We start from the raw sequence: 26,297 nt of genomic DNA, 5'->3' as shown, positions 1-26,297 counted from the left end.
GGCGCCTACGTGCTGGGATGTATAGAGTGCATATCACAATTAACACTGAAAACAAAGTGAAGAAAGTGTTCGAGGGATAAAGGGGGAAGAGGGCACTATATGATACTTCGCTTATGTTAAAAAAAATTCTCGGATCGGCCCTGGGTATAATGGAAAGCAACGGATATCGAGAAAATTAGTAAATCCTCTATTTTGGAAATAATTAAAAGATAGTGCAAACAATCATTCACGCAATTAAAATACACCTAACGGTCTCTATATCAATGTTTTCAAGCACTATGTTACCTAGTGAGATCTCCAATTGCTGATGTGGTTGTCGAGTTGCTCTCAGATGTTTTCCATACCACTGCTAGTCATTTTGGGCAGAGTAAGGACACTTCCCCATCTTCAGAAACGTAACTGTTTGGGCTGATTAGTTTATCGGGAAACAATGGTACAAGTGTATGACACAAAATCACCGGAAATCATTGAAAATACCTGGTCCAGACAAGGAGACAACGCATTTCGTTTTAGTACTGAGGCAATATTGCTCCATCCAAAATTAATAGTTATGCAATTAATACTTTTCCATAATTTTAGGGAAGATTTCTCAAATCAAAATAAGGAATAATGTCCATATTAATTTACGTCCGAATATCTGATCTGAGCATGGGGCGTGGATTTTTCACCTATGCTGATCTGGCTGCTGCGGCAGTTGAAAAACGTCATCACGGTGAACCATAACAACCGTAATAAGTCTAGTACTGCGTAATCCATTGGTAGAAGAGGGCCGTGACTTCAAACGTATTTGGCTACAATGCTTGCACACGAGGTTTACAGTATGTGTATAACTGCCACTCCACTTGCACTCTTTAAACTATATCCAGCCTTTTTTGCCTTCTTAGTGAAGTAAACAGTTACGATGTTCTGAAGTCAGAAACTCATTACAGATGTTCAAAATGTTTAGAATAACTCCATTCAGAACACTGTCCCAGACATAACAGGATACGGTCTCGCTAATAAAAGTCGTATTTCTTTTTTTTCATATTAGGTCTCCTGCACTATTTGAGTTTGGTGGACATCGGATGATATCTTATGTGTCACACTCGTGGGTAAGGGAGGACCATTTCTATGGCTCACACGTCCACCCAATCTCATTCCTACGAATTTTTATATGTACGGCAAGCTGAAACAACTGGTTTATACAGCACACATTCGTAATACAGAGACATTTCGTTAGGTATCGTTTCACAGAAGCTGGTGGCATTCTTTGACACCGTCCATATCTTCATTACCGTTCCACTTTCGAACAACACATTGGGGAAATGAACACCTAAATCTCTCCCAGCGAGTCTGCTTTACCTTATTTTATCGCAATGGTCGTATCTCACCCACTGAGAACGTTTGGAGCATTGTGTACAGGGCACTCGAAGCAGCTCGGAATTTTGACGATCTAACACACCAACTGGACAGAATTTGGTACGATATCGCTCACGAGGACATCCCCTAACTCTATCAACGTCAGGCCGAATAACTGCTTCCGTAAGGGCCAAAGGTGGACCGATGCATCACTGACTTGCTGAATTTATGAAGCGGTTTCCCTTGAATAAATCATGCAAATTTTCTGAAACTGTAATCGTTTGTTTATCTGTACATGTGCGTCACATCTACCGATTTCTGTCCCATTCAGATAACTCTTTAGTGGTGCGTCTTTTTTTTGTCTCACTTTGTATGGTCATTTGCAAACACTCCAGCTGCAGTTTACAGGTTATACTTGATACACGCTCGTGCATAGGTTTCCACTGGCTATCTGCAACTGGGCCGTGATTGTTTGCAACAGATACACCGCTACCACGTTGTCGCCTCCTCTACCACGCCATCTCCATAAACACAGGCCATGTTACAAAGCCTGAGAAAAAAGTGAACCATGCAGGAAGGGAGGAGGAGACGAAACGGAACTTCACGGGTTGAGAGGGTATGTGATGTTAGTTCAGCGACTGCAAAATCGAGTACGTTTTACGAAGAGCCTGGCTGTATAAATCCACTTATCACTATGGCACTGGGCCACTTCTTGCGTGGTTGCACATATTGATTCAGTTGTAAAACTCGTCGTAAGGCCACTGTATTTTCTGCGAGGCAGCCCAACCCACAACTGTCATAATGTTTTGGATACTGCACTGGGACAGCTGCCCCACACATATTCTATGGGGGGATAGATCTGGGGATGTTGCTGGCCACAGCGTTACGACACCACGCAGATAGTTCACGGACACACGTGACGTATGTGACCGAGCATTGCCTTGTCGAAAAATGGCACCAAAAACTGTCCCATGAGAGGTAAAACGTGGGGACGTAGGGTGTCTGTGACATTTCATTGCGTAATGGCAACCTAAGCATTGGAGAGTAATTCCCTGGCCTCACTGCTGTTAGTTTCTGACTGTGGTGGGAGATGACACTGAATGTTGGCACGAAGTCCAGATGACAGTCGGATGTGTAAAGAGGTTACAATGTGCTCAGTGCACAATTTGATGATTCTCCCTTGTGATTAGATATGGGCGACTGAAACCTTTACAATGCGTAAGCCTGCCTTCACATTCTTATGCAATCCAACACTAGGCCATTGTCACATCTGAACACTCCAAAAACCTGATTGTCACGGAATCCACCATCAGGCCAAATGGAGACCAACAATGAAGCTCCTTCCAACATCAACATCCACTGGAGTTTGCTAAACATCTCCGTAACACCATCACGCGTACCAAATAACCCTGTGACGAAACGCGCCCCTCTTCTTTGGATCTTCTCTATCTCCTCTATCAACCCGACCTGGTACGGATCCCACACTGATCAGCAATACTCAAGTATAGATCGAACGAGTGTTTTGTAAGCCACCTCCTTTGTTGATGGACTACATTTTCTAAGGACTCTCCCACTGAAACTCAACTTGGCACCCGCCTTACCAACAATTAATTTTGTATGAGCATTCCACTTCAAATCGTTCCGCACACATACTCCCAGATATTTTACAGAAGTAACTGCTACCAGCGTTTGTTCCGCTATCATATAATCATACAATAAAGGACCCTTCTTTCTATGTATTCGCAATACATTACATTTGTCTATATTAAGGGTCAGTTGCCACTCCCTGCACCAAGTGCCTATCCGCTGCAGATCTTCCTGCATTTCGCCGCAATCCTCTAATGCTGCAACTTCTCTGTATACTACAGCATCACCCGCGAAAAGCCGCATGGAACTTCCGACTCTATCTACTAGCTCATTTATATATATTGTGAAAACCAATGGTCCCATAACATTCCCCTGTGGCACGCCAGATGTTACTTTAACGTCTGTAGACGCCTCTGCATTGAGAACAACATGCTGTGTTCTGTTTGCTAAAAACACAGCCACACAGCTGATCTGATATTGGCTCTTACTTTGTTTATCAGGCGACAGTGCGCAACTGTATCGAACGCCTTCCGGAAGTCAAGGAAAATGGCTTATACCCGGGAGCCTGTATCTAATATTTACTGGGTCTCATGAACAAATAAAGCGAGTAGGGTCTCACACGATCACTGTTTCCGGAATCCATGTTATTCCTACAGAGTAGATTCTGGGTTTCCAGAAATGACATGATACGCGAGCAAAAAACACGTTCTAAAATTTTACAACAGATCGATGTCAGAGATATAGGTCTATAGTCTTGCGCATCTGCTCGACGACCCTTCTTGAAGACTGGGACTACCTGTTATCTTTTCCAATCATTTGGAACCTTCCGTTCCTCTAGAGACTTGCGGTACAAGGCTGTTAGAAGGGTGGCAAGTTCTTTCGCGTACTCTGTGTAGAATCGAATTTGTATCCCGTCACGTCCAGTGGACTTCCCTCTATTGAGTGATTTCAGCTGCTTTTCTATTTCTTGGATGCTTTATTTCGATGTCAGCCATTTTTTCGTTCGCGCGAGGATTTAGAGAAGGAACTGCAGTGCGGTCTTCCTCTGTGAAACAGCTTTGGAAAAAGGTGTTTAGTATTTCAGCTTTACCGGTGTCATCCTCTGTTTCAATGCCATTATCATGCCAGAGTGTCTGTATATGCTGTTTCAATCCACTTACTGATTTAACGTAAGACCAGAACTTCCTAGGATTTTCTGTCAAGTCAGTACATAGAATTTTACTTTCGAATTCACTGAACGCTTCATGCGTATCCCTCCTTACGCTAGCTTTGACATCGTTTAGCTTCTGTTTGTCTGAGAGGTTCTGGGTGCGTTTAAATTTGCAGTGAAGCTCTCTTTGCTTTCGTAGTAGTTTCCTAACTTTGTTGTTGAACCACGGTGGGTTTTTCCCGTCCCTCACAGTTTTACTCGGCACGTACCTGTCTAAAACGCATTTTACGATTGCCTTGAACCTTTTCCATAAACACTCAACATTTTCAGTGTCGGAACAGTAATTTTTCGTTTTGATCTGTTAGATAGTCTGAAATCCGCCTCCTATTACTCTAGCTAAACAGATAAACCTTCCTCCCTTTTTTTATATTCCTATTTACTGTGGTGCTGCAACGGCCTTATGATCACCGATTCCCTGTTCTGCACTTACAGAGTCGAAAAGTTCGGGTTTGTTTGTTATCAGTAGGTCCAAGATGTTATCTCCACGAGTCGGTTCTCTGTTTAATTGCTCGAGGTAATTTTCGGATAGTGCTCTCAGTATAATGTCACTAGATGCTCTGTCCCTACCACCCGTCCTAAACATCTGAGTGTCCCAGTCTATATCTGGTAAATTGAAATCTCCACCTAAGAGTATAACATGCTGAGAAAATTTATGTGCAATATATTCCAAATTTTCTCTCAGTTGTTCTGCCACTAATGCTGCTGAGTCGGGAGGTCGGTAAAATGAGCCAATTGTTAACCTAGCTCGGTTGTTGAGTGTAACATCCACCCATAATAATTCACAGGAACTATCCACTTCTACTTCACTACAGGATAAACTACTACTAACAGCAACAAACACTCCACCACCGGTTCCAAATTCTGGCAGGTGCTGGTGACACTGTCTGATATGTGTACATGGCAGCTCTATATCCTTAACAGTAATGAGTCAGCATCTGATGCTGTTCAATTCCCTTAGATACCTTATGAAGTGTGGTAATAACAGTAATCACTAATATCAGTAATGCACTCTGGTGGCCGTTCTGCTGGTCATAGAGAATCGCTAGTCAGGTACAGGGTGATGCACGAAATGTGTTATCATTTTGTTTTTGAAAATTTTATTGTCAATACAATCTGAAAGGAATATATACTAGAATGAAGAGCCGTCCATGGAGATTTGTTGTAACTCAGCACATGCTCAATATGCCCACCATTTCGTTTCCTAACTTCCTTCAAACGAACACTGAAGTTAGTGATTACCCTACGGCACGTGTCTTCCGTTATTTCACTGCAAGCTTGAAGAATAAGTCTTCTGAGCTCCATTAAATTACGTGGACGTTTCGGGAAATTTTTTTTCATTAGGTACCCCCAAAGAAAAAAGTCACATGGATTGAGGTCTGGACTATTGGGGGGCCAATTTTGTCCGTCATTGAAGCGACCTGGAAACCTGAGCGAAATTATCCGCATGTCGAAATGCTCGTGTAAAAACTCCAACACAGTGTTTGCAGTATGTGGCCTTGCTCCATCTTGCATGAACCCACTGCGTGTTGAAGGGCAAGGCAGTAGCAAGAAGCTGTGGAATGAAACTATTGCGAAGCATGTTCTAATAACGCTCGCTGTACAGAGTTTCTTCAAAGAAAAAGAGTCCAATAAGTCCGTGACTGGAAATTGCTGCTCACACTGTAATCCTCGGGGCATAATGAAGTCGTTCATGAAGCACTTGTGGGTTTTCAGTGGCCCAAAAGCGTACATTTTGTTTGTTAACCACACCGTCTAAGTGAAAAAGCGCCTCGTCTGAAAACCAAACGTTGCAAGACTTTCTTCCCTATCCTCCGCCCACTGAGCAAACAGTAGTCTCTGCTGCTTGTGTTCTTCAGTGAGCTTCTGTGCACAGGTCATCTTGTATGGGTACATATGGAGGTCAGTTTTAAGAATGCGTTGAACGGAGTGTCTGGATATTCCCAGTTGCACTGCTGCCTTTCTACACGATTTCCCGGGACTTCTCTGTACGGCAACTCGTACCGCTTCAATATTCTCCGGCGAACAAACAGGCGTAGGCCGAGGTCGCTTCGCTTCCAATACTGTTCCTTCCTGTACAAATTTATCGTACAACCTGTTGATGGTCTTCTTGCAAGGGACCGATCGTGTGTTAAACTGTTGTCGAAAACGCCTCTGAGTCACAACAAGGCTTTTCTTTTCATGACACAGTAACACAATTGCCGATCGTTGCTTTGTCGTCAGTCTTCCATTGTCAGCCATTGTTGCTTTCTAGTCTCCTAGCGGCAGTATCGTGAATTACACGTCATTTCGTAACTCATTTCCAAGCTCTACTGGTAGTGCTGTAGAGATCCCAGTAGGATATCTAATGTGCCTCGTAAATGGTGAAAGAAACAAATGGTAACTCATTTCGTGCGCCACCCTGTACATACCTACTAGTAATATGTTACGTGTATGAAGTTAGCTGATGTATGATCACGTATTCTGCATGCTTCAGTTTTTCGACAGATGGTGTTTTTTTGAACACACTCGATTCGGAAGCACGTCGGGAGCTTTCGGATACCACTTCGTACTTTTTTTGGTTTCAGGATAAGCAAGACGCCGCTGAGCTGGATCGACTCCCGAGCGTTCTCCAACCTGTCCCAGTTGGAGAGGGCCGCTCTCGACAACAACGCCATCTCGACGCTGGACGCGAGTACGTTCTCGAGCAACGGCCAGCTGCTCGAGCTGGACCTGAGCGGCAACGGGCTGGAGGTGGGGGCGCAGAGGGTGCTGCTGCGGGCGGCGGCGCTGACGCGGCTGGAGGTGGGCGGCGCGCGCATGCCCGCGCTGGGGGCCGACACCTTCCGGGGACTCCCCGCGCTCAGCGTGCTGGGCGCGCCCGCCTGCGGGCTGGCCAGCCTCGCCGACGACGCCTTCGCCGCCCTGCCCGACCTGTACGAGCTGCACCTGCAGGACAACCTGCTCACCGCGCTGCCGCACGCCGCCTTCAGCCGCTGCCACCGGCTCGCCGAGGTAGGCAGGCTGACGGCAGCGGGGGAGCTCGAGCAGGGCAGAATCGAGAACGTGCTAGTTAGTTAGTGTTTATGTATGTACATTACTGTTCTTCTCAAATTGTAATAGATTATTTACGACGAATTTCATTAGCGAATATACAGGGCGTTACAAAAAGGTACGGTCAAACTTATGGAAACATTCCTCACACACAAATAAAGAAAAGATGTTACGTGGACATGTGCCCGGAAACGCTTAATTTCCATGTTCTAGCTCATTTTAGTTTCGTCAGTATCTAATCTACTTCCTCGATTCACCGCCAGTTGGCCCAGTTGAAGGAAGAAAATGTTGACTTCGGTGCTTGTGTTCACATGCGACTCATTGGTCTACAGTACTAGCATCAAGCAAATCAGTACGTAGCATCAACAGGTTAGTGTTCATCACGAACGTGGTTTTGCAGTCAGTGCAATGTTTACAAATGCGGAGTTGGCAGATGCACATTTGATGTATATATTAGCACGGGGCAATAGCCGTGGCGCGGTGCGTTTGTATCGAGACAGATTTCCAGAACGAAGGTGTCCCGACAGGATGACGTTCGAAGCAATTGATTGGCGTCTTAGGGAACACGGAACATTCCAGCCTATGACTCGCGACTGGGGAAGACCTAGAACGACGAGGACACCTGCAATTGACGAGGCAATTCCGAGGCAATTCTTCGTGCAGTTGACGATAACCCTAATGTCAGTGTCAGAGAAGTTGCTGCTGTACAAGGTAACGTTGACCACGTCACTGTATGGAGAGTGCTACGGGAGAACCAGTTGTTTCCGTACCGTGTACAGTGTGTGCAGGCACTATCAGCAGCTGATTGGCCTCCACGGGTACACTTCTGCGAATGGTTCATCCAACAATGTGTCAATCCTCATTTCAGTGCAAATGTTCTCTTTACGGATGAGGCTTCATTCCAACGTGATCAAATTGTAAATTTTCACAATCAACATGTGTGGGCTGACGAGAATACGCACGCAATTGTGCAATCACGTCATCAACACAGATTTTCTGTGAACATTTGGGCAGGCATTGTCGGTGATGTCTTGATTGGGCCCCATGTTCTTCCACTTACGCTCAAAGGAGCACGTTATCATGATTTCATACGGGATACTATACCTGTGCTACTAGAACATGTGCCTTTACAAGTACGACACAACATGTGGTTCATGCGCAATGGAGCTCCTGCACATTGCAGTCGAAGTGTTCCTACGCTTCTCAACAGCAGATTCGGTGACCGATGGATTGGTAGAGGCGGACCAATTCCCTGGCCTCCACGCCCTCCTGACCTCAACCCTCTTGACTTTCATTTATTGGGGCATTTGAAAGCTCTTGTCTACGCAACCCCAGTACCAAATGTAGAGACTCTTCGTGCTCGTATTGTGGACGGCTGTGATACAATACGCCATTCTCCAGGGTTGCATCAGCGCTTCATGGATTCCATTCGATGGAGGGTGGATGAATGTATCCTTGCTGACGGAGGACATTTTTAACACTTCCTGTACCAAAGTGTTTGAAGTCATGCTGGTACGTTCTCTGTTGCTGTGTGTTTCCATTCCATGATTAATGTGATTTGAAGAGAAGTAATAAAATGAGTTGTAACATGGAAAGTAAGCGTTTCCGGACACATGTCCACAGAACATATTTTCTTTCTTTGTGTGTGAGGAATGTTTCCTGAAAGTTTGGCCGTACCTTTTTGTAACACCCTGTATGTATTGCGGCGGCTCTGTTAAAATGCATAGCACCTTGAAGAGGAACCTAGATGAGGTCCATGAGCGAATACCATATATTATTCTTATCGCCCGTTTTCGTGCAATCAGCACTTTCTTTCTAAGTGATGAGATATCCCAGTAAATTATTCTGTAAGACGTTATTGAGTGGAAACAGGCAAAAATGCCAGGACGCAGGAACGTTTGTTCCCAACATTAGCAATTATATGAAGAGCAAAAACAGCTGAACTAGATTGTTTGAGAAGCTCAGTAATATGCTCCTTCCAGTTCAAGTTTTCATCAATATGTACACCCAAAAATTTGGAGCATTCTATCCTATTTACTGACACCTACTCATGTGCTACATCAATTGTTGGTATGGTTCTATTTGTTGTACAGAACTGAATATAGTTTGATTTTTTTTTCAAAATTTAGGAAGAGTCGATTTTCAGAGAACCTCTTAATACTTCTTTGAAAAATATCATTTACCAAAAATGTAACACTAGTATCGTCCACAAAATGCACCAATTTTTCTTGTTGTTAAGTGTCAAGTATTTCACATATGTAAGGAATAAGAGTCGACCCAAATTGAACCATGTGGAGCTCCCTTTGTGATTCCCTCCCCCCCCCCCGCCCCCCCCCCCCAGTCACTAAAATGTTCTACCTTTCTGACATTGTCTGACTTATTCAGCATAGCCTTTTATATTCCTATATTTAAGTATGATGCGAATCAGCTGTGCATAAAACCATCAGTTCCATAAAACTTGAGTTTCTTTAAGAGAGTATCATGATCTATACAATCAAACGCCTTGGAAACATCAAAAAATGTACCTGGGTAAGATACCTCATAAATCTCGTAGTATCATTTCGTTTTGTCATGAAGTCCAGACAACCATCCTCTCAGTGTTTCACAAATTTTCTAGGCTTTCACAGGGTAATCTGGATGATAAAATGGGGCTTTGAACCATCTTCGGCTCGAATGCAAGACATATGTGCTAACCACAGAGCAATCTCCCTTACTAATGGAATATTTCTCTTCAGAAGGCTGCTGCCTGCATATCGCTCTGCCTGTGAGTGGACATGTGGCCGCTCCTTCAGCAAGGTCCGAGCAGGCACACGGGGGGAGGGGTTTATTACTTATTGGGAGCTCCAACGTTAGGCGGGTGATGGAGCCCCTTAGGGAAATAGCGGAAAGGTCGGGGAAGAAGGCTAGTGTTCACTCTGTCTGCTTGCCGGGGGGTCTCATCCGAGATGTGGAGGAGGCCCTACCGGCGGCGATAGAGAGCACTGGGTGCACCCGACTGCAAATTGTTGCTCATGTCGGCACCAATGACTCCTGCCGTCTGGGTTCAGAGGTCATCCTCAGTTCGTACAGACGGTTGGCGGAGTTGGTGAAGGCGGAAAGCCTCGCTCGCGGGGTGGAATCAGAGCTAACTATTTGTAGTATCGTTCCCAGAACCGATCGCGGTCCTCTGGTTTGGAGCCGAGTGGAAGGCTTAAACCAGAGGCTCAGACGATTCTGCGGAGAGCTGGGGTGCAAATTTCTCGACCTCCGCTATCGGGTGGAGAACTGTAGGGTCCCCCTGAATAGGTCAGGCGTGCACTACATGCCGGAAGCGGCTACGAGGGTAGCGGAGTACGTGTGGAGTGCACATGAGGTTTTTTTAGGTTAGAGAATTCCCTCCCTAGGCCCGACAAGACGCCTCCTGAGACGCGGCAAGGCAGGAGTAGGCAAAATGCAACAAGGAATAACAATATTAATGTGCTAATAGTAAACTGCAGGAGCGTCTATAGAAAGGTCCCAGAACTGCTCTCATTAATAAACGGTCACAACGCCCATATAGTACTAGGAACAGAAAGTTGGCTGAAACCAGACGTAAACAGTAATGAAATCCTAAACTCTGATTGGAATGTATACCGCAGAGATAGGCTGGACAGTGAAGGGGGAGGCGTGTTTATAGCGATAAGAAGTGCAATAGTATCGAAGGAAATTGACGGAGATTGGAATTGTGAAATGATTTGGGTGAAGGTCACGGTTAAAGCAGGCTCAGACATGGTAATTGGATGTCTCTATAGGCCCTCGGGCTCAGCAGCTGTTGTGGCTCAGCACCTGAAGAATAATTTGGAAAATATTTCGAGTAGATTTCCCCACCATGTTATAGTTCTGGGTGGAGATTTTAATTTGCCGGATCTAGACTGGGAGACTCAAACGTTCATAACGGGTGGAGGGACAAAGAATCCAGTGAAATATTTTTAAGTGCTTTATCTGAAAACTACCTTGAACAGTTAAACAGAAAACCGACTCGTGGCGATAACATATTAGACCTTCTGGTGACAAACAGAGCCGAACTATTTGAATCAGTTAATGCAGAACAGGGAATCAGCGATCATAAAGCGGTTACTGCATCGATGATTTCAGCCGTAAATAGAAATATTAAAAAAGGTAGGAAGATTTTTCTGTTTAGCAAAAGTGACAAAAAGCAGATTACAGAGTACCTGACGGCTCAACACAAAAGTTTTGTCTCAAGTGCAGATAGTGTTGAGGATCAGTGGACAAAGTTCAAAACCATGGTACAATATGCGTTAGATGAGTATGTGCCAAGCAAGATCGTAAGAGATGGGAAAGAGCCACCGTGGTACAACAACCGAGTTAGAAAACTGCTGCGGAAGCAAAGGGAACTTCACAGCAAACATAAACATAGCCAAAGCCTTGCAGACAAACAAAAATTACGCGAAGCGAAATGTAGTGTGAGGAGGGCTATGCGAGAGGCTTTCAATGAATTCGAAAGTAAAGTTCTATGTACTGACTTGGCAGAAAATCCTAAGAAATTTTGGTCCTATGTCAAAGCGGTAGGTGGATCAAAACAAAATGTCCAGACACTCTGTGACCAAAATGGTACTGAAACAGAGGATGACAGACTAAAGGCCGAAATACTAAATGTCTTCTTCCAAAGCTGTTTCACAGAGGAAGACTGCACTGTGCTTCCTTCTCTAGATTGTCGCACAGTTGACAAAATGGTAGATATCGAAGTAGACGACAGAGGGATAGAGCACCAATTAAAATCGCTCAAAAGAGGAAAGGCCGCTGGTCCTGATGGGATACCAGTTCGATTTTACACAGAGTACGCGAAGGAACTTGCCCCCCTTCTTGCAGCGGTGTACCGTAGGTCTCTAGAAGAGCGTAGCGTTCCAAAGGATTGGAAAAGGGCACAGGTCATCCCCGTTTTCAAGAAGGGACGTCGAACAGATGTGCTGAACTATAGACCTATATCTCTAGCGTCGATCAGTTGTAGAATTTTGGAACACGTATTGTGTTCGAGTATAATGTCTTTTCTGGAGACTAGAAATAATCAGCATGGGTTTCGAAAAAGACGGTCGTGTGAAACCCAGCTCGCGCTATTCGTGCACGAGACTCAGAGGGCCTTAGACACGGGTTCACAGGTAGATGCCGTGTTTCTTGACTTCCGCAAGGCGTTTGACACAGTTCCCCACAGTCGTTTAATGAACAAAGTAAGAGCATACGGACTATCAGATCAATTGTGTGATTGGATTGAGGAGTTCCTAGATAACAGAACGCAGCATGTCATTCTCAATGGAGAGAAGTCTTCCGAAGTAAGAGTGAATTCAGGTGTGCCGCAGGGGAGTGTCATAGGACCGTTGCTATTCACAATATACATGAATGACCTGGTGGATGACATCCGAAGTTCACTGAGGCTTTTTGCAGATGATGCTGTGGTGTATCGAGAGGTTGCAACAATGGAAAATTGTACTGAAATGCAGGAGGATCTGCAGCGAATTGACGCATGGTGCACGGAATGGCAATTGAATCTCAATGTAGACAAATGTAATGTGATGCGAATACATAGAAAGATAGGTCCCTTATCATTTAGCTATAAAATAGCAGGTCAGCAACTGGAAGCAGTTAATTCCATAAATTATCAGGGAGTACGCATTAGGAGTGAATGAAAATGGAATGATCATATAAAGTTGATCGTCGGTAAAGCAGATGCCAGAATGAGATTCATTGGAAGAATCCCAAGGAAATGCAATCCGACAACAAAGGAAGTAGGTTACAGTACGCTTGTTCGCCCAATGCTTGAATACTGCTCAGCAGTGTGGGATCCGCACCAGGTAGGGTTGATAGAAGAGCTAGAGAAGATCCAACGCAGAGCAGCGCGCTTCGTTACAGGATAATTTAGTAATTGCGAAAGCGTTACGGAGATGATAGATAAACTCCAGTGGAAGACTCTGCAGGAGAGACGCTCAGTAGCTCGGTACGGGCTTTTGTTAAAGTTTCAAGAAGATACCTTCACCGAAGAGTCAAGCAGTATATTGCTCCCTCCTACGTATATCTCGCGAAGAGACCATGAGGATAAAATCAGAGAGATTAGAGCCCACACAGAAGCATACCGACAATCCTTCTTTCCACGTACAATACGAGACTGGAATAGAAGGGAGAACCGATAGATGTACTCAGGGTACCCTCCGCCACACACCGTCAGGTGGCTTGCGGAGTATGGATGTAGATGTAGATGTAGATCTTGGAACAAGCTTCTACAGTACGTTAAAATAAACAATATTTTTTCACTCTAAGCTTCTGCAAGTGATGTAAGCTGTAAGTATAGCTGTGGCTTCTAGAGATAAATACAAGTTTCAGAGGGAAGCCAAATCAGTTCCTAGTAACCTTTCATAATTACAGAGTTGACTAAAAAAATGGCTCTGAGCACTACGGGACTTAACATCTTAGGTCATCAGTCCCCTAGAACTTAGAACTAGTTAAACCTAACTAACCTAAGGACATCACACACATCCATGCCCGAGGCAGGATTCGAACCTGCGACCGTAGCAGTCGCGCGGTTCCGGACTGCGCGCCTAGAACCGCGGGACCACAGCGGCCGGCACAGAGTTGACTGACTAATAAGCAAATATACACTGTCATAAGTCGATGCAAACGTAACTTAAGTACCCAGACTAACGTATTAACTGCTATTTTTGAATGCTAGCTTACGACAGACTTGTGACTGTACATTTTGAATACTGACTACACATTGGTTTAATGCTCTCCTTCCGCTGACTGTGGCTTTGTGCGCAATTATCGTTATTATTTAAAGACACACCTTGGACAGATATTACAAAATGTTCAAATACACAATAATTAAATATTTAAAATTTACATAAAAGATAGAAAAATGGTAATGCGTACAGATTAGGCAATGGAATAATTCTGCTCAAATAGAAGATGTAGCCTATTAAACTGAAAAAAACTATGATTATATTTTATGAGGCAGAGGTTTGGCACTACTCACTTTGATTTAAAAAAGCCCTCTATAAATTTTCTAGGAAGTTAAATTTTCGAATTGGTTTAATGGTCTCCTTCCGCTGACTGTGGCTTTGCGCGTAATTATCGTTATTATTTAAAGACACACTTGGACATATATTACAAAATGTTAAAATACACACCAATTAAATATTTAAAATTGTCATAAAAGATAGAAAAATTGTAATGCGTATACAGATTAGGCAATGGAATAATTCTGATCAAATGGGAGATGTAGCCTATTAAACTGGGAAAAAGTATGATTCTATTTTATGAGGCAGAGGTTTGGCACTACTCACTTTGAATTACAAAAGCCCTCTATAAATTTTCTAGGAAGTTAAATTTTCCAATTTGATTACTTTTTTAATTAAGATTATTATGTTAGTAAAAATTTATATTTTGCAAACAGAAAAATTGGGGATACAGAACTATAACATAGGATTTTTGAAAGGATTACATTTTAATATTCCAACATTCTAGAATACGATAATTTTGAGTGACAACTTGAGAAATGCCACGTTCTCGGAAAAAATAAAATGTTCGTTTGACTGAGGGGAACGAGGACTTTTCAGTAATGTATGTTAACACTAAAGAAATAATTATTAACTTGGCCGAATTTTGAAGTGCGCTTTGTTTCAGTGAATCTTAAATTTTAAGTATTTTTCTAAATAAAATATCTCTGCATAATTTATTTACACTGTTGTTATCAGCAGACTGTAAATTACGTTCTGAGTAATAAGTTTTAGTGAAATACAGTGCGGACAAGAATTTAGAGTTATAATTAGTCATGATAGACTGCCTCTGTGGTTGAATGATTGCTGGTACGTGTGTTCAACGTTTTGGGGCAAGGGTCTGTCGAGCGTCTATAATAAAGCTGAATAAGGTTCTCATCCTTGGAAACTGTGAGGTGTCATGCGATATCTGCACAGAATTGCAGAAGAACAACGACAAAGAAACAGATAAAAAAGAAAGAGGAAAGTGATTGGCGTCGCTGCATTTGATGCGGAAGGACCCGGTTCGACTCTCGGCACCTCCACATAACTTTGTCTTAGGTAATGAGGTCTGGTACGGGGTCCACTCAGCCTCTTGTGGCCATATGAGGAGCTGATTGAATAAAGCAGTGTGGTCATCAGGATTCATTTACTAGCACTAGCTACTAGAGGGACCAGCGATATGCCGACCGCACGTGTCCCATGACCTTAGATCCTTCCTCGTACTGCCTTGGAGGCAGCAGGGAGCCAGTCGGAACAGGCCTAAGGGCTTATACCTGAGTGGTGTTTACGTTTACGCAATCGTAGTATGTGGCTTTGTTTTTAATCATCATTCCTCTGTCTGGCCGACGGCCTTGTCGCAGTGGCAACACCGGTTCCAGTCAGATCACCGAAATTAAGCGCTGTCGGGTTAGGCTAGCACTTGGCTGGGTGACCATCCGGTCTGCCGAGCGCTGTTGGCAAGCGGGGTTCACTCAGACCTCGTGAGGCAAACTGAGGAGTTACTTGATCGAGAAGTACCGGCTCCGGTCTCGTAAATTGACATACGGCCGGGAGAGCGGTCTGCTGACCGCGTGCCCCTCCATATCGGCATCCAGTGACGCCTGTGGACTAAGGATGACACGGCGGTCGGTCGGTCGGTGGTGTTGGGCCTTCATGGCCCGTTCGGACGGAGATTTTTTTTTACTCTTTTGTCCGATTTGATGCGGCCCACCACAAATTCCTCTCCTGTCCGAACCATCTTATCGTTCCAATTGCAACGTATGTCCTCAATTAATTGCTGTATATATTTCAATCTATGTCTTCCTCTACAGATTTAACCTTCTACAGCTCCCTACAGTACCATGGAAGTCAATCGCTGATGTCTTATCATCCTGGCCTTTCTATTTATCAATGTTTTACATATACACTCCTGGAAATGGAAAAAAAGAACACATTGACACTGGTGTGTCAGACCCACCATACTTGCTCCGGACACTGCGAGAGGGCTGTACAGCGGACACACCAGGAACCGCGGTGTTGGCCGTCGAATGGCGCTAGCTGCGCAGCATTTGAGCACCGCCGCCGTCAGTGTCAGCCAGTTTGCCGTGGCATACGGAGCTCCATCGCAGTCTTTAACACTGGTAGCATGCCGCGACAGCGTGAACGTGAACCGTATGTGCAGTTGACGGACTTTGAGCGAGGGCGTATAGTGGGCATGCGGGAGGCCGGGTGGACGTACCGCCGAATTGCTCAACACGTGGGGCGTGAGGTCTCCACAGTACATCGATGTTGTCGCCAGTGGTCGGGGGAAGGTGCACGTGCCCGTCGACCTGGGACCGGACCGCAGCGACGCACGAATGCACGCCAAGACCGTAGGATCCTACACAGTGCCGTAGGGGACCGCACCGCCACTTCCCAGCAAATTAGGGACACTGTTGCTCCTGGGGTATCGGCGAGGACCATTCGCAACCGTCTCCGTGAAGCTGGGCCGTTAGGCCGTCTTCCGCTCACGCCCCAACATAGTGCAGCCCGCCTCCAGTGGTGTCGCGACAGGCGTGAATGGAGGGACGAATGGAGACGTGTCGTCTTCAGCGATGAGAGTCGCTTCTGCCTTGGTGCCAATGATGGTCGTATGTGTGTTTGGCGCCGTGCAGGTGAGCGCCACAATCAGGACTGCATACGACCGAGGCACACAGGGCCAACACCCGGCATCATGGTGTGGGGAGCGATCTCCTACACTGGTCGTACACCTCTGGTGATCGTCGAGGGGACACTGAATAGTGCACGGTACATCCAAACCGTCATCGAACCCATCGTTCTACCATTCCTAGACCGGCAAGGGAACTTGCTGTTCCAACAGGACAATGCACGTCCGCATGTATCCCGTGCCACCCAACGTGCTCTAGAATGTGTAAGTCAAGTACCCTGGCCAGCAAGATCTCCGGATCTGTCCCCCATTGAGCATGTTTGGGACTGGATGAAGCGTCGTCTCACGCGGACTGCATGTCCAACTGAGGCGCCAGGTGGAAATGGCATGGCAAGCCGTTCCGCAGGACTACATCCAGCATCTCTACGATCGTCCCCATGGGAGAATAGCAGCCTGCATTGCTGCGAAAGGTGGATATACACGGTACTAGTGCCGACATTGTGCATGCTCTGTTGCCTGTGTCTATGTGCCTGTAGTTCTGTCAGTGTGATCATGTGATGTATCTGACCCCAGGAATGTGTCAATAAAGTTTCCCCTTCCTGGGACAATGAATTCACGGTGTTCTTATTTCAATTTCCAGGAGTGTATTTCTTTCCACGCCGATTCTGCCGAGAACATTCCTTACTTTATCAGCCCAGCTCATTTCAACATATGTCTGTAGCACCACATCACAAATGTTTGGATTCTCTTCCGTTCCGATTTTCTCACAGTCCATGTTTCACTGTGCTGTGCTCCAAACGTACATCCTCAAAAATTTATTCCTCAAATTGAGGCCTACGTTTGGCACGAGGAACGCCCTTTTTGCCAATGCTAGTCTTCTCTTTATATTATCCATGCTCCGTCTGTCACGAGTTATTTTGCTGCCTAGGTAGCACAATTCCTTAAATTCATCTACTTCGTGATCATCAATTGTGCTGTCAAGTTCCTCGCTGTTCTCATTTCACTACTTCTCATTACTCTCGTCTTTCTTTGATTTACTCTCAGTACATATTCTGTACTCATTAGACTGTTCATTCCATTCAGCAGATAATGTAATTCTTCTTCACTTTGACTCAGGATAGCAATGTCATCAGCGAATCGTATCATTGATATCCTTTCGCCCTGAATCTTAATCCCACTCCTGAACCTTTCTTTTATTTCCATCACTGCTTCTTCGATGTACAGATTGAACAGGAGGGGCGAAAGACTACATCGCTGTCTTACATCCTTTTTAATCCGAGAACGTCGTTCTTTGTTGTCCACTCTTACTATTCCCTCTTGTCTCTTGTACATATTGTGTATTACACGTCTCCCCCTATAGTTTACCCCTATTTTGCTCAGAATTTCGAACACCTTGAATCACTTTAATTGTCGAACGCTTTTTCCAGGTCGACAAATCCTACGAACGTGTCTTGATTTTTCTTTAGTCTTGCTTCCATTATCAACCGCAACGTTAGAACTTGCCTTATATTTAGAAATGAAATACTGAGGAGTGGAGTTACACGAAGTGAATCTATTCAACCTTACTACGCTTCAAATCTAAGCATTTGCATTTGGATTTATTTTATCTGGCAAGTTTAGGGCCTTCAGGGCCATTCTTACATCTAAGCTGACATATGTGGTGAGTCAACATTAGAGTTTGTATAGTACAGGAGTAATATATAATAATAATACTATAATAAGAATAATGAGCATTCGTAGAGTAATGTATAATATGGAAAATAAGAAATGTCAGTCTTAATAACATCGTATTAAGAGCTATTTATTCATCATATTCGTGTGGAATGTGAGTAATAACATCTAAGGAAAAGGCGGGGCAACGGACAGAAGGAATCAAAGTGGGACAAGACGTTGATTGCTCAGAGAAAGAGTGAGAAGCATTGGGGTAAGCTTAACACGTAGATAATTTACAGTGTGAGAGAAATTACATATTCGCCGTTGGACAGAGAGAAAGCTGCTGGGATGTGTCAACAAGGAAACTATACCGATGATAAGATATTAAGATTTAATTATCTCTTGAATGCAGAGTGATTTTGGATAAACCGAGGGTTAGAGGGTAATTTGTTCCACGATAAAGAGATGAAGGAGGATCTAGTGTTTTGCAGAGATGCAGCCAAATTGCTGGGAGTAACCAATCTGGTATTACAGTTAAGGAATGACGAGAGGTATTTGATACGCGAGGATAGGTACTGAGGCCCGCATCTCGTGCGGTAGCGTTCTCGCTTCCCACGCCCGGGTTCCCGGGTTCGATTCCCGGCGGTGTCAGGGATTTTCTCTGCCTCGTGATGGCTGGGTGTTGTGTGATGTCCTTAGGTTGGTTAGGTTAAAGTAGTTCTAAGTCCTAGGGGACTGATGACCATAGCTGTTAAGTCCCATAGTGCTCAGAGCCATTTGAACCATTTTTTTGATAGGTACTGAGGGCACCAGTGACTAAGGAACCGATGAGATAAACAAAGAGTGTGACAACCGCGTCACCTATGCTCTTGCATTCAACCTAATTGAGAGCTAGAAGAGCTGATGTAATTATACAACCGAATGTTGGACGCATATCTCACGCAAGCATTCGTAGCTAGCTCAAGTCGTCTGGAGTTTTCATTATTTGTACCGTTTTGAACTACACTGGCGAACAAACTATAGGAATGAAAGTAACTTCCGCATGGTGTGTCACTGCCAATAACATAGCCAGACGAAACTTGGACCGTACATGCGAGCGTTGGAACTTAAATAGTGGCAACTATTTATTCATAACCGATACAAAGGAGTTACATCCTTGCACCTGTTATTGTCCTTCAGCAGTCGCCAGCGATGTGGAAGGCGTAGTATTCCGTTAGCAGAGACTGTTCTGTCGATGGTGCGAATGGAGAGGTCTGCTGCCTGTCGAATCTGTGGAACAGTTCTGAAGCGAATGCAACGAAGTGGTTCCTTCATCTTCGGAATTAAATAAAAGTCACAACAACTTACGTCCGGGGAATATGGTGGATGGTTCAGGACTTCTCAGTCCCATCGACCGAACAGAGCAGCCACAGTTTGCGCGGCATGCGCCCACGCATTTTCGCGCAAAATAATGGGTGGGTTGCGCAGAAAGTGTCACCGCTTCTTTCGCAGAGCTGGTCGCAGGCGATGCTCCAAAAACGAACAGTAATACTGTACATTGACGGTCTGCCGTGGAGGAACGTAATGAGTTAGGATAACACCATCACAGTCGTACACGAGAATCACTATACTGGGGCTCTGGCGCAGTTTCGACTTTCGCGGCGACCCATAATGACGCCATTCGTTGGATTGGCGTTTCCGTTTTGGCTCGTACGATGTGGCCCATGTCTCACCCAGTGTTACGACACGGCGTAAGAAAGCCTCGCCTTCGCGCTCATATCCCTCTAAGTGCGTCTGCGCAGCGTCGTAACGCATCCACTTCTGCATTTCCGTCAAGTCATGCGGAACGCTTGGTGATGCAACTTTTCGCATGCCCAGGCTTTCCTTCAGGATGCGAAGCACTGTTGTATGCGCTAATCCAGTTTCGTGGGCGAGCTCACGAATCGTATGGCGTCGGTAACTGTCCACTAACGCGGCAACAGCGTGCAGTTCTTCTTCAGAGACGCTAGGACGACCTGCCCGATGCATGTCTGCCACAGTCTGCTGACCTTCGTTGAAGTCTTGTACCCAACGTGCCACTGTTCTGTACAGCAATGCCGATTCCCCGCACGCCCCTTGATGACCTTGATGACACTGTCGTGCTGTACGACCTCTGGCACATTCAATCTTGATCCAACTCCGTTGTTCCTGTTTCGAAAACATAGTGACACCGTTACGTTAGACCGCTCGCTCACAAGTGGCTATGTTTTCCTCGATTGTGCGCACGTTGGTGAAGTGGGACGGGCGAGTCCATTTTCTCGGAGGCAAGGTAGGTATGTCAAGAACGTGTGCTATCAGCGACAATAGTAGGTTCAATGGCATAGTGTCTCCACAGCAGTGTTGCCACTATTTAAGTTCCAACGTACGAAGAGAGAAATTCTACAGTATAGCACAGTGCAGTACAGAAATTAACTGAAAGAAATACGAAATGAGAAGAACAAAACTGACACTTTTATTCAAAGACCATGATTACACCGAAGGCTCAGATTTCTGCTGGTTCCCTGAACATTACAAATGGCGGAACGTGGTTCTTAATAGGGTGTGTGCCCACAGCACACAGCAGTGCGTGCTGCGCAACGTGTCCCCATGCTGGCCACAATGTTGGTAAGCTCTCGTGGCAGCGCTTTCCATTCCTCCAAAAGCGCGGTTGACAACCGATGAATGGTCTGTGGTGAGTGTGGACGTGCTGCAGTACTGTCTCTAATGCATCCCACAAGCGCTCGATGGGACTAAAGTCTGTGGAACGGGCAGTTCAGTCCATTCGCCGAATAGCCTCTTGTTCCAAGTGTTCCCACTAGCACTGTTCGAAGCGGTCGTGCGTTGTTATCCATAAAAAAAGGTCAGGGCCGAACGCACCTCCAAAAAGACGCATGTGGAGTACGAGTACAGTCTCACAATGAGATTGACAGGTGAGTCTACCGTGTTCAGAGGTTTGAAGGTCAGTATTCCCGGGCAACGTTATGCCTTCCCACATCATAACACATGGACCACCAAAACGCTCATGTTCGACAATATTCCTGGGAGCATTACGTGTTCCCACCTCTCACCATGTGCGGGTACGTTCAGTAATACTAGTCGGACTGCGCCGCTCTCATTCGAGAAGAGGACGCGGACCCCACTCCTCTACCCTCTTGGCATCGTCGCAGATGGTGCCGCTGATGTGCGGTTGTAAACGGAACAGAACGAACTGGTCGTCCGACAAAGATACCATCCCGATACAGTCACTGTGCCATTCTGGAGCATGAGATTGCTTGCTTTGCAGTCCCTTTAAATGTGGTTACAATTGACTCGCTGTTTGACGCGGGTACCTTCTTGCCCGTTATACGAGTAGCGCCCTGCTGTTGCAGTCGACCGTGGTTGACGATGTCCTCTCTTTCCCAAAGCAGTGCCTCTGTTTCGGAATGCCTGTGCTTCGGAGCACTCCCCATGCACGTGAAACAATGCTGAGAGGAATTCTAAACTCCTGGCCTGCACTCGCCACACTCAGTTCTTATTCCAGTATCCCGATGATTCTCCCCCGTGTTAAGTTATCCAGATGTAGTCTCTGAGCCATGTTGGAAAGAACACCACCACAATACACCGTACCTGCTCGCTGGTTGACACACGCTGTCTTTTCCTGATCCTCCAACTACCTCCTGTTGATGGGCCAGTCCTGCTTGACGCTTCTTCTTTGGTCTTCAACCATCAGATTGGTTAGCAGCGGTTCGCATTAGTTTCTTTCTTCAGCCTTCCTCTTGAGCGCAATATAGGTGGTGGAGCTGGGATGCTCCATGATCTGTATTCTAATTTCGGTCTACCTCTTGTATTTTTCCCTTCTGCTGTCCCTTCGATGATCCTTTAAAGATGCCACTATGTCCCAGCGGATGGCCGACCTATGTTTTCCTTCTGTGTTCGATTACCTTCAGGAGACAAGGCTTCTTTTCCTCCGCTCTGTGGAGCACCTCTCCGTTTGATATCTTGTCTACCGAGGAAATCTTGAGCATTCTGCGGTAACACCACATCTCTAAGGCTTTTATTTTATGATTTTCTGCTTCTCCAAGTGCCCATGTTTCCGTTACGCACAGCAGCACACTCCAAGCAAACGTCTTTATGAGTTTTTGTTTTAAAAAAAGAGCTTTTCTTGCTGCACTGTATTTTATTTCTCCCAGACTAGTTTAACCTTTTTTCCCTTTAAAGGCAACTTCAGTGGTATATACAATGTTACATTTTTGTTTTGATATGTGTTATTTATAGATTATAAATCTGTTCACGTCTCGCTTTTTACCTAAATAAGTAATTACTTACACTACTTCGCTTCTTAGGTTCGCATCTGCGTTTCATCTCATCTATTCGCATGCCGGTGGCCGCGCTATAACTCCATTTATGAGACATAAGGACGTAAGAACGTAAATGGTGTTATAGTGCCACCTCCAGAATGTGATTGGATGAGAGAAAACGCAGATGCCCACCAAAAACGTGAATAACTGCAAGCTATCACTTGTTCACACAAAAACTAGATCTGACCTGTTTTATGATCTACAAATAACCCATATCAAAGCAAAACTGTATCGTTCTAGAACCCATGGAAGATGCCTTAAAGTGAAAAAAGCGAAATAAAGCGCAGCAAGAAAAGGCGGTTTTTATTTAGAAAACAAATATTTATTTGAGGATGATGGCCAATCAAACGAGCTTGTCTTTGTGAAGTTTTTTCCTGAGATGTTTGTCTGGATGTGAAAAGATTTCTTTTCTTGTTAATAGCAGCTTTTGCCTTGTGGATTCGGCTTATGATATCCTTCCTCGACCTTCCATCTGACCTAACTTTACTCCTCAGGGAGGCGGTATCCAATCGCTAAATGTAATATGAGCATTGACCAAAGGTGTTTTGTGTGCGCACGCTTATCACGAATTTCAATTCTTCCTATGTATCCTACTTTCTCCCTAACTTCATCTATTGCCCTCTGAATGTATCCATTGAACATGACTGGAGAGAGTGAGCAGTCCTGTCGTACACCCTGCTTAATCGCTTAATAGTAGCTTCTTCTTTATGTCTTCCACACCTTATCACAGCCACCTCTTCCCTTTGGGGCAAATAATTCGGACTCCTGATAGATAACAAAGCAAAAAAATTCTTTTGGGCAAACATTTGTACATCACAGATGGATTGTTACTTAGAAATTTATTACTTTCTTCCATTACTAAATAGTTTCCTTTTACTGGCTTTACCCCGAAAACTGGATAATACTGTAAATGTTCAGCTTCGCTAAAAAAGACGACAGACAAGACACAAAAACATTATAAATTTCTCTTATTTGGTAAAACTACGAATACCTAGAAAGTGTTAGATATAATGAAGCAAAAACACATGCTGGCTATACAGCACTAAGAATTATTTACAAGCCGTCAAATAAATTGTAAAATGGAGCAATGACTACGAATTACTGCTTACTGGTATTTATAGATTCTGAGAAAGCTTTTGGCTGAGATTCAACAATCTTAGAGAATCAAAACATTTATTTAACTTATATTTGCAAAGTCAAGAATATATACGTCAATGGTGAATCTTTCCTTAGACCTGGGTAGTGAAATTTCAGAAGTGAATTGGCTGTCAGGCAAGGAGATACCCCCGTCACCTAGACTATTCTCAGCGGCCCGTGAGAAAGTTTTCAGATCCTGAAATTAGAAAAACGGAAAAAATTCCTGCTAAAGGAACCTTCATTTCGCTGATGACGTCGTACTGTTTGCCTCTACTGCAAATAATCTACGACAACGAATGGATGAGCTCAATGGTGCAAGTTTGAAAAAGAAAAAAAAAACTTGAAAATATAATAAACATAAAAATGGCTACTCGAAGCATTTAAAAAGAAATAGCACACATGGGCAATGGAGTCACAAAAAGAGTTAATGTGTTTTAGTTTTTGTGTTTAGAGCAGCTGTGAAAAGTGACTGGATGGGCTACGAAAAACCAAAAATGGTCTTTAGTGTTTTTCATAAACGTAATAGTGTTTTCAAAAGGAAGATTCAGATACGTATCAAACGAGTGTGTATCGTCAATAGCCACTTATGACTATGTGACAGACTTTTTAATACGAAAATGATCAAAGTATGAGGGCTGCTCAGCCAGTAAAGGAGAGATGCATGATGGTAACTGCTATTGTAGGTTAACCAAAGATATTATTTCCTGGGATCCTAAACATAAAAAACGAGACGTGTAAGGGGAATACTTCACGTCATCAAGAGTTTTTATTGAACAGTTGCTTAATATCTCTGTACATAGCTGTATCCCGCAAAATTCCTCTTTTACTGAAAATAAGCTACTTGAAAGTGAACTGTGATGCAGAGTACCAAGATTGGAGTCACTACTACCACACCAAGATTCAGATGTATCTTCATTACTGCAACTGTTATTTGTTCATTGCTATGTAAGTGCTGGTGCTGAGTTAAGACTATATTACATTATGACCGATATGAGAAGATTGAAAGAGGTTTGTACAGTGGCACTGAAATATCATACATAGAATTTATTTGTACCAAGTTTTGTATTAAATTAAATTTTTCGTGAAAGTTAATTGTGTTTTAAATGTAATTACGTGAAATTGATTTGCAAAATAATGGCTTCACTAACGTAAGCGGTAAATCTTGACCTTGTCAGAAATGTACGTATTCTGCATTAAATTTTCTGGTACGGTTACATATTGTTATTTGTTCTGGCACTGTGGTATGATGGATGGTGACGTTGATATGAGAAATATCTCAAGTAAGAAGAAAAATGAACAGTTATAAGGGAATGAATTATATGCAGGTAAATGTGCAGGCAGTAAATAAAACGAAAAAACTGTTTAATTCAGTACGAAAATTACAGTGTTAATATTAACTGCGTTTAGGTTCTGAGAGAAATGTCACAGGAAGCAGGGTACGTATTACTGTTTCAAAGATCCAATACTCTGCGGGCTGCTGGTCAGATGAAAGTGAAACTATGTTGTAGGTAGATGGAAAATGAATGCTGTTTCAGGTGTGCTTGGTGTCAGCTGTATCAAAGTGGATGTCCTTGGCAGCCCCCCCCCCCCCTCCCCCAGTAAATAAACTCCTGTTTCTCGTAACTGTTATGTGTGTTACGTACAACGAGCATTAAACGACTTATTAGTTAAATGGTCTAGTCTGTAAAACATACTAAATTATGTTATTTATAGAATAATTAATCCAATACCAACAGTCTGATGAAGCAAGATGCGGACTACAGTTAGACAAACCATTTGTGAAGGAATTCATCAAAATGTTATTCAAATGGTTCAAATGATTCTGAGCACTATGGGATTTAACAATTAAGTTCATCAGTCCCCTAGAACTTAGAACTACTTAAACCTAACTAACCTAAGGACATCACACACATCCATGCCCGAGGCAGACTGTAGCGCCTAGAACCGCTCGGCCACCCCGGCCGGCAAAATTTTATTCAGTTGAACCATCCTGACATTGCCATGGAGGAGCACCTTAGAAAACCATCAGGATGATTGGATAGGTATTTGAAATCTGGTCCTCTGGAATATGAATCCAATTTCTTGAACACTGTGTCACCTTTTTACATCTCACTTCCTCAGATACCTTAAGGCTGTTACTGTTTACATTTCTTGTGCGTTTGAGCTCTTACTCTATCTCTAACATGCTTAAGATTTACGAGACAATAAACTTCTATCTTACCTTTTAAGTGTAGATTATTTCATTTTTGAATTATACCACACTTATCTTCATTGATAATCTGATCTACATGCTTTTATTTGTGTCTACTCTTGCAATTTGTGCCTTCTGTCAACTTTTCCAGAGCCAGGTTGTGGTTTTGCATCCCTTAGGTATCCAG

The 26,297-nt window shown here is 44.1% G+C and overlaps 1 protein-coding gene across 1 annotated transcript in view; it reads left to right on the top strand.

The window, feature by feature from the left end:
- Positions 1 to 26,297, top strand: part of LOC126355140 (insulin-like growth factor-binding protein complex acid labile subunit) — a 110,837-nt gene that overhangs the window by 76,850 nt on the left and 7,690 nt on the right. The window contains exon 4 of the mRNA XM_050005327.1: positions 6,700 to 7,126. Within this exon, the coding sequence (XP_049861284.1) occupies positions 6,700 to 7,126 (427 nt within the window). The remainder of the gene's footprint in view (positions 1 to 6,699; positions 7,127 to 26,297) is intronic.

The sequence above is a fragment of the Schistocerca gregaria genome, chromosome 3, assembly GCF_023897955.1.
Source record: "Schistocerca gregaria isolate iqSchGreg1 chromosome 3, iqSchGreg1.2, whole genome shotgun sequence".
In the NCBI taxonomy this organism is placed as follows: Eukaryota; Metazoa; Arthropoda; class Insecta; order Orthoptera; family Acrididae; genus Schistocerca; species Schistocerca gregaria.
This window is presented reverse-complemented; position numbering and strand designations above follow the sequence as displayed.